The sequence below is a fragment of the Alligator sinensis genome, unplaced genomic scaffold (assembly GCF_000455745.1).
Source record: "Alligator sinensis unplaced genomic scaffold, ASM45574v1 scaffold60_1, whole genome shotgun sequence".
Taxonomy (NCBI): Eukaryota; Metazoa; Chordata; order Crocodylia; family Alligatoridae; genus Alligator; species Alligator sinensis.
Genome location: NW_005841858.1, coordinates 3740646 through 3750624, shown reverse-complemented (window position 1 = coordinate 3750624; position 9979 = coordinate 3740646). Strand labels below are relative to the sequence as shown.

At 45.7% G+C, this 9979-nt stretch overlaps 1 protein-coding gene across 1 annotated transcript in view; it reads right to left on the bottom strand.

Annotated features, from left to right (window-relative positions):
* RSRC1 (arginine and serine rich coiled-coil 1) overlaps positions 1-9979 on the bottom strand; it is a 329106-nt gene that overhangs the window by 151854 nt on the left and 167273 nt on the right. Inside the window, exon 9 of the mRNA XM_025215036.1 lies at positions 9952-9977. Coding sequence (XP_025070821.1) covers positions 9952-9977 — 26 coding nt within the window. The remainder of the gene's footprint in view (positions 1-9951; positions 9978-9979) is intronic.

The following is a 9979-nucleotide window of genomic DNA, read 5'->3' as shown; positions in this document are numbered from 1 at the left end:
TTCACCCAGAGCCCCTCTATGGCTGCCCGCCCGGGCCCCAGCTCCTGGCTCTTTAAAAAAAAAAAGCCCCCACTCACTGGTTTCTGCCAGGCAGGGGGGCAATCTGCCTCCCACTGCCCCACACTGCCTGGGGGGCTCTACCACGAGTCCCCCTGACTCTCACCCTCTCTACCAGCCCCACCTCCTTGGGGCTTCTGGGGGCTCATGGCAGGGCCCTCCACACAGCGGGGGGGCAGCAGGGGACAGCGGGGGTCTTCCCCCCCAGCATATTGCAATATACTGCAGATAAATTTACAAGATAATCCAATTTAGAATACTTATTTAGTGTATAAAGAAGATCAACAGCAGAAACAACAATGTTGCTCATCATTACACCTAAGTTTTAATGCTATATTTAAATACTGGCTAAAAAGACCCAGCATTATCTTAAAACAACTATTATTAAACAATTTTGATCAAATCCATCAATTCCAAAATTCTTTAAAAGATTTTAAAAAATAAGTCTATTTGAAAAACAATATCTGTGAGGTTTTTAGTGCACTGCACATAACTATAGCAAATCTAGATGTGATGCATTAACAGCAAGGAAACACGAACCCCAGTAACACTGCAATTTACAAATACTGTTGAAGCCTGAGCTAAAGCCTGGTTCCTAGTTTATTATTTTGAAAAGCTGAAGTAGTGATACTTTCAGCATTGAAAACAGCTTTCATGAAACAGTATGTCACATCACTAGAATAGGAATATAATACAGTTTTATTGAAAAAGATTGCTTGGTAAAATTCTGACATAGCAGAGCCTCACATAAATAATACAAGGGTAAAAAGTGTTCTCACTGTGCTCTAAACAAAGAAAACTAATAAAAAAATCATTAGCTTCTCTCCTCATCCCTCACATAACAAGTTTGTCAACTTCATTTTTAATTGGCTAACACCAAACCAAGAAAGCAGGTGTAGAATTTTATAGCTGTATAAAATTTGGGGATTTTCCATTTACAGCATTTAAATAGAAACAGAAAAAGGGATTTGCCAACATTTTACATTTTAAGAAAACAAACAAGCCTCTCTCAAAGTGCTCAAGTGCAATCTGTACCTTCAGTTTAAACTTGCGTCCAATCATAAATTTTGAAATTAAGAAATGTCACAGTGTTTAAAATGTCTGTGGAAATCCTAAGGACTCAGGTCATGATTATATACAACTCATGGTACCTTTAATACATTTTCAAGGTATTAAATTAAAAAATGAGGTGTGACAGCTGTGAGTAGTATAAACAAATTTTGTTTTTTCAGGTCTATGCTGTCACAATCATTTTATAATTATATCCTTCAAAGACATATTAAAAGATATGGAGAATGATGCATACATTTGAAACTATGAGATAGAAGAGGCTGGCTGCATTTTTAAAAAAAAGCATTGGCTGGAAATATAAAGTGCTTCCATTTAAAACAAATTGTTTCCAGTATGAAAATTCTAATGTCTCTCGTAAACTGTATTTTACCTACTTACATACAGATATGAGAGCATGAATTCAAACTGAGGATCTGAAATCACTACACAAACATGTAGTACAGGTAGTGATTAAAATACAGGTAAGATATTCTAAAAGATTTTACTGTACAAAAATAAGTAAAAACAATTTTTAAAAGTTTTTTATCCAGAGAATAAAAACAAAATATATCGTCTAGGGACTAAGAGGAACCACAAATATGGCTGGAGATTAATGCTTTATCAAATTACGTGATAATTTGAACAACAAGAAAAACACCTATGGACAACGTGCGATTCATTATGGAGATACTGAAATAAATCAGACAAAACATTTTTTGAAATGGCCACTGATGCCATTATGTCCAGCCTTAGTACATCAGAAATGCTGCTGCTGGTGCTCTGAAAGTGTAAAAAAAAAATTAAGCTGTAGGTAATACACACCAGGAACCCAAATTTAGCAGCCACTTCGTTAAATGAAGCCTGAAGCCTGCATGCGACTTAAACCAAAACCCAGCTTACCAATATCATTGTTATTAATAACTATAATCTTAGAAATCAGTTTAAAAAAAAAAACAACTTATTTCGGAACTCAATTCTCCTGCTGCAACACTACACTCAGATCTTAGATTAACTATTATTTGTACTTACCCAAGGAAAATGGCTTATTTACACATAATGTCACATTTTAAATATTCACTAATTAGCATTTTAATTTCTGAAATATGTGATATAATTACCATATTTACACCTTGTCTGAGAATCATGGAATCATAGAAAATAACGTGTTGGAAGGGACCTTGGGAGTTCATCTAATCCAGCTTCCTGCTCAAAGCAGGACCATCCCCATCTAGATCATCCCAGGCAAGGCTCTGTCTAGCTGGGTCTTGAAAACCTCCAAGGATGGAGAATCCACAACCCCTCTGGGTAACCTCTTTCAGTGTTTTACTGCCCTCCTGGTGAGAAAATTCTTCCTAATATCTAACTTAAACTTCCCTTGGTGCAACTTGAGCCCATTGTTCCTTGTTCTGTCATTTGTCTCCACTGAGAACAGTTCAGCTCCATCCTCTTTCAAACCCCACTTTAGGTAGTTGAAGGCTGCTATTAAATCCCCTCTCAGTTTTCTTTTCTGTAGGCTAAGTAAACCCAGTTCCCTCAGCCTCTCCTCCTAAGTCATGTGCCCCAGTCTTCTCACCATTTTCACTGCCCTGGACTTGCTCCAATTTGTCCATATCCTTTCTGTAGTGGGGGGGCCCAAAACTGAACAGTACTCCAGATGTGGCCTCACCAGTGATGAAAAGAAGGGAATAATCACTTCCCTTGACCTGCTGGCAACACACCTACCAGTGCAGCCCAGTATGGCGTTAGCCTTCTTTGCAACAAGGGCACACTGCTGGCTCATATACAGCTTATTGTCCACTGTAACCCCCAGGTCCTCTTCTGCAGAGTTGCTGCTCAGATAGTCAGTCCCCAGCCTGTACTGGTGTTTGGGATTGTTCTGTCCCAAGTGCAGGATTTGGCACTTGTCCTTGTTGAACTGCATGAGATTTCTTTTGGCCCAATTTTCCAATTTGTTGAGGTCACTCTGAATCCTAGCCCTACCCTCCTGCATATCTAATACTCCCCCCAGTTGTCATCTGCAAACTTGTTGAGGGCACATTCCATCACATCTTCTAGCTTAATGACGAAGATACTGAACAAAACTGGCCCCAGAACCGACACATGGAAAACTACACATGATACTGGCTTCCAACTACACATCGAACCATTGATTGCTACTCTCTGAGCCCAATACTCCAGCCAGTTCTCTATCCACCTTACAGTTCATGCATCCAGCTCATACATCTTCAGCTCGCTTGCATGAATGTTGTGGGAGACTGTATCAAAAGTCTTGCTAAAATCAAGGTATACCACATCTACTGGTCTTCCCACATCCACAGAGCCAGTCATCTCATCATAGAAAGCAATCTGGTTGGTTAGGCATGACTTGCTCATGGTGAATCCATATGGACTGTTCCTAATCACCCTCGTCTCCTTCAACTGCTTAGAAATGTATTCCCTCAGGATCTGCTCCATGATTTTTCCAGGGACTGTCATGAGGTTGACTGGTCTGTAATCCCCTGGATCCTTCTTTTTGCCTTTCTTAAATATGGTCACTTAAATATGTTTGCCCTTTTCCAATCATCTGGAACCTCTCCCAATTGCCATGAGTTTTCAAAGATGATGGCCAGCAGTTATGCAATAAGTCAACTCCCTCAGCACTAGAGGTGCACCAATACATCGATCCAGTATCGGATCGGTACCAATATAAAGAAAACTAGCTGCTTTGGCTATTGGCCCGATGGGGCTGATAATTTGGCCGATAAATGCCTGTGCTATGTGCAGCTGTAGCACAGCACTCAGGCAGCGAGGAGCAGAGCTAGCAGCTTAGAAAGCTGCCTCCAGCTGGTAAGTCTGGTGTAGTGAAAGGGAAGGGGGGAGGGAAAGGGTGTGGGGGGGGGCAAATCAACACCCCCTGCAGTGAGGGAGGGAGCAGGGGCAGGCACAGGCACTGCCCAGGTGGGGAGTGGGGCCTGTGGGATGGAGGCACGGCTCATGGGGTGGGGGCAGCTCCCGATGCTGCTTGCACCCCGGGAGGGCGGGGAGTGTGTTGCGGGGTGTCCCTCAGATCTGCACGGCGTGGGACAGGCTGTAGCTGCAGGGTGGAGCGCTGGGAGGAGGTTGCATCCCCCCCAAATTTTGCCACGGCTCCGCTCCTAGGGCCACTGCTGCCAGCTGCCCAATGCAGCCCCAGCTGTTCCCAGTGCATGGGTGGAGGCAGGGCATTGAGCCAGGGCTGTGCTGGGGGGCTGGCGGTGCTGGGAGTGGAGCAGCAGCAAAATCTGGGGTGGATAAAGCATCCCCCCAATGTCACCGGCACCCACTCTGAACCCGGCACCCACTGAGAAAAGCCCTGTGCAACCCCGGCTGCAGTCCACCCCGCCCTGTGCAGAACCTGGGGCACACATCATGTATAGAATCTAATTATTGAGGGGTCACTTTAAATTCAAACTCCTCTTGGATTCAGGTAAATATGGTAGAATTAATGCGCAAAGTGTACTCTCTTTGGGGATACTGGAAAGAAATTACTGAAATCAAGGTACAAGGATACCGTGCCACAAGGACCTTCACTTTTCTGTTAGGGAATTTATTCTACATCATTATTGGCTGACGCGTGAACGATGCATGCCCCCAGAGGCTGGGGGGGGGTGCAGTGGTGGTAGGAGCGTGGAAGCAGCGGCAGGAGCATGGCAGTGATAAGTGGGAGCTTCCACAGGTGCCACCGGTGCTGTTGGCAGCAGAGGCGGAGCGCCAACCGGGGATTGGCAACCACCCGTAAACACCGCCGGCAGTGTCGGTGGTGGCAGACCACCCGCAGATGCCACCAGCAGCGTTGGGGCAACGAGCAGTGAGTGCCTGCAGGCACCGCCGACAATGTCAGCGGCACCTCTTTGTAGGGGGTACACCACCACGCTCAGAGGTGCATGTGCACCCACATGCACCCCCTACACGGCTCCCCCAGGCTGAAGGGAGGGAGTTCCATAATAATCATATAGTCATTACAAAAATATGGCCAGCATGCAAACCTTGTGCTCTCACTGCTACCCTTAAGACTCCCAATGTATATGCCCAGAACACACACCACCTTAATCCATGATACTTTCTCCCTTATTACCTTTTCTAAATAAAGACAGTAAATATAAATGTCATTCAATAAATGCTCTCCCCTCTGGTGCATGAAAGGCAAGGAAGTTTCCATGGAGCTCCTGCCCTCCTTCTCTTTAATAGAAACCATGTGTCCTGCGAAAAGAATAAATGTAAGGGAGACAAATTCACATTTTCCAAATATGAAATGGGGGCAGAGGGAAAACCAGTTGGCAGTTTTTTGGGTCATTAAAACAGCATTGGGACAGAGGTTGTCTGTCCCTTCCCCACTCTTGAACATGAACTTCAGGTGACCCGGAGAATTAACACGGCAGAATCTCCAGGGAAGCCCATTGGCTTCTGCCCCCTCCAGAGGGCAGGGGCACATCTAAGGGGGAGGTGCAGTTACACCCCAATTTGATTTCCTGCTCTACTCAAACTTTAAAACCAAATGTGCGGGCCGGGAACGACCCAAGCCCTTTTCGCGCTGCACGCGGGCTGTGGCCAGCAGCCCGGGCACGCCGGTTCGGAGAGGGAAGGCCTTCGAGCTGGAATTAGGCACAGACGCAAATCGGTAGTTTTAAAGATTGTTTACTTACACCGAGATGGCAGTGGTGCAGGCTGGAAAGCTTGATTGAGTTGCAGTTACAGACAGACAACACAGACGGTCTCGTGGAGGTTGCTAGGCTCCACGGTGCAGAGCTCTGGATGCTCTGGGTGAACGAGCCACCAAAATAGAAATCATAAATACGTCTTATAAAAGTCACGTTCGAAGACGGGAAGAGGTGGGCGGCGGATCAGGCTGCCACGCTCCTCTGGATCTCACACAGGGTTTCTATTACCCTGCCGTGTACCCAGAGTCCCCACGAGATGAATGTGGAGTCCTCTTCGGCTTGGGCGGAAACCGCACAAGCCTCTTATACGGCTAACAGGCCAATCACTAGCCGCCACGTGTGAATAATTTAGCACTAGCCAATCACGGGGAACAAATTTGCATACCGGTGGCAGGAACTCTTTTGCACCGTGCATTCCTCTTGCAACATGAGCAATGCACCCTGCAAAAGAAGTTGCAGAAAAGGCGGGAAACTCGTCCCTGCACCGGGGTTTCCTCTTGCTACAGGAAACTCTCCCGTGCAATGCTCTGCAACTTGGCGGAGATAATTCTGGTGCCGAAGCGCACACACAATCATGCCTTTTGGGTCATGACACCAAACATTTGGAAAGAGCAGCAGCTTCTCTGCCCAGGCAGCACTAATAGAATTGACTGACCTTATGGCTCATTATAGTCTATCAGATTCCTTCTAATCTCTCTTCACTCCACAGGTGTTAATGACCCTCACTCCTTTTTAACGGTCTTGATGTTCCATCATTCAAGCTATCCTTTCCTTTGTAATTGCCACCTATTAGCTATTCCCGAGTCTCTCTCTTATTTCACAGCAAACTATTTTTAGCTCTAGCCAAAAACCTCAACTCAGGTATGGTAATATTAAACTCAGGTGAATATTAGCTCAGGTGGGGAAATGACTGATAGTGAAGTATTGGAGGCACTGTTAAAATGCTCAAGAAAGCTACATTTTATTTTATAAATCTGAATAAGAGATGTTCAAGTTAACTATAATGACTACAAGACTAATGAAACAAATATATTTTGACTACTGTTTGTCCAGTTTGCTGTGTTTTTTTAAACTCAATATATAATCTAGCACAGGGAGGCCAAACTGTGGCATGGGTGACAACAGTAGTACAGACTGCCTCTGTGTGTGGTACATGGCAGACAGGAGAGGGCATAGTTACAGTGGCATATAGGGCAGGGAGAAGAAGGCAGAGCATTAGATTAGGCAGGGAGCACAGAGCAGGAAGCAAAGCAGCAAAATGGCGGAAGAGAAAAAGATCTGAGTGATAGTCAATGAGCATTCAGGGATAATTTGTGGCACACTTGCCAAACAGGTTGGCCCCTGAAAACAAGTGCAGATTCCAATAAAGTGACTTGTTTTTGCTTAGATATTAAACTAAATAATATAGTGCTAGATCCCTAGCATATTAGGAAAGCTTCTAGAATGTAAGAAGTGCTATACTAGGTCAGACCCATAGTTCATATAGCCTAGTGTACTGTTTCTGACAGCTACAGAAGTGGATGCTAGAGGGAGAGCACTGAACCAGACAGATGCAGGATGATCTATCCCCTACCCATTACCTTCTCTGATACCTACCATTATTGGTTTACAGATGTCAGAGGAAACATCTCCAACTCTTCTGTTCAACAGTTATAAACAGCTCTCATCCATGAATTTGTCTAGTCACTCTAGAAGCTAAGCCTGGATTAGCTTCTGACAATGCTATCTGACACTACCACTTCCTATGAATTCCACAAGTTAACTATGTGTTGCATAGTTCTAGTTTCTTTTTAACTGGAGAAGAATATGTGTTGCACCACAATATATGCACCCCCCCTTTTGCAAAATCTTAGATCTGCCTATTCCAGGGAGTGCTTCCTCAGGACTGGTAGAGACTTGTCTGGTCTCTGAGGACATTTATAGATGTGCTCTGGGAGCCAAGGGCACTTTAATTAGTGAGTCACACTAATTAAAAGTATTCAAGAATCATGTGCATCACTGTCCCCGAGCTGAAAAACGGTGGTGGGGCTCTTTGAACTAAAGCTATTTTTCAGCATGGGGAAACTGATACACGTGACACTGGAAGCTATGGGAGCACGTTCATTTCTGCATTCCAGCAGACTCAAATAATCAAGTCTGCTCTGACACGCTGAATTTAAAGCACACTGGAGCAGCCTTGCTGCACGTCTATAGGAGCCCTGAGGGTCCCCTGAAGCAGGCTTGGTTTCTAGAGTGAGGGTGAAGCCTAGGCTCCTGCCCACTTTGAGACCCCAGTCTTTTGGTCTCTTACCTTCCCTAGTTCTCTGTGGCCTTAACTCAAGGAGTGAGTATCCAGTTCCACACTGGAGAAAGAGACTTTACCTCTTCTTGGGGAGATTCCGTTCCAAGCAGCACAGCATAGCTGTCTCTGCAAAGGCATTTGTTGGGGCAAAAGCCACCCAACCAAAGTTCTCTGTCCCCTCCTAAAGAGTTAAGCCAGAAGCAGGCAAAATATGGCCCATGCTGGGCTGCCTCTCTTGCCAGCGCTCCCCACCATGCGCACACAGCTCCCACACTTGTGGAGCTTCCCTCCCGTGGCTCACATGTTGGAGCCGGCTGCCTTCCCCGCCTCCTGCCACTCCTGGGACTCCACTGGAAGTGGAGGAGAGCACCACCCCTGCTTCCCCACAGAGTCCAGGGACCTGTGCGGCAGGAAGTGGCAAAGGCAGCTGGCTCCAGGACATAGGGCTTCCTTTTTATGGAGTGCAAGTGCAGGGACTGCACGTGCGTGGCAGGGAGTGTTGGTGATACAGGTGGCCCAGCAGAGGCTGTGCTCCTCACCACTATACACAGTGCTGGCTGAAGCCACATGCCACTGGGCACCTGCACCAGGCATGACTGCCCCCACCTGCTGCTGCTGTGCCATAGGAGGAGTGTGGGAGGAGTCTCCACACCCCCCACCCTCCCTCACACCCCACAGATGGCGCACACCCACACCCTGCCCCCACAACCCTCCACATATACACACCACCCAACATACCCTATGCCCCACACACACATAGCCACACCCCCTCATAACCCCCCCTCACACACATACCCCCAGACAATATACAAGACTAAGAATTTATTTTTGAGTTATTATGCAATCACCTCTATATATGGTACAAAAATAAATCATGATAAAAATATTTTTTGTAATAAAATTAAAATGTTATAGTAAGTGTCTGACTTTTAGTGTATGTTTTTTTTTCTGGGTCTAAGATGGCAACCTTCCCTCCCAAAAGGAGTATTTCTGGGGGGAAGGGGGGGCAACAGGAGAGATTTCCAGTTGCAAAGGTCAGGGGCAGGACTTCCAGTCCTAAAATGGTGACCACGAGGCAGGGCAACTGTCAAGGAGTGGATCTATCCATGTGGCCCTTAAAAGCTCACCAAGCCTTGTTAAGCGGCCCACCCTTAGGCTAAGCAGTTCCTCCATCCTCAATCCAGCAGAGCCCTGAGCATCCCCAGCCTACACAACCCTGAACCCAGGGTCCCCAAAAACCAGAGATATTAGAAAAGTATGTGCACAGCCCAGTTACACACTTTGTTTTTAAAGATTTGGGGTGCAGTGAGCCCAAGATCAGGGAGATGATCCCTAGTATGAAACTCACCGCACCCACACCACCACCATCTGCTTCCAGGAGTTTGGGTAGGGATCTGATGGCCAGGAACTGATTCCATCCCAAGCCTGACTGGGTAAGGGACAGCTGGGGCTGCCCATGCTGGATTCTGATACTCAACTGAGCATTGGTATCTGTCATGGGCCAGCCCCAACCCAACACATATGTAGCTGTGTAGCACTAGAGCTGATATTAGCTCTCATTAAATTAAACAGCCTATGGAAGGAAAGATGACCTGCATAAGTTGCTGGGTAATTCCCAAATGAATTAAGTTACTAATTCTTGTGGCTTCTTCAAGCCACATCCCTACTGTCTAGATTATATGATATGCACAGAATAAGAGTACCTTTAAAAAGAACTGGAAATGTAGTTCAGGCCTAAAATTTGGACCTTTAAGAATTCTGGACCTTCAAAAATTCCCCCAAACTCGCCCACTTATTCCAAATCTACACATCATCCAATCCAATATTGAAAATGACAACAATTCAGAAATATTTCCTTGTATTAAGTATGTAAGTAGCATTACTTACCAGCTGCTTCAAGAACAAGCTGTAATCT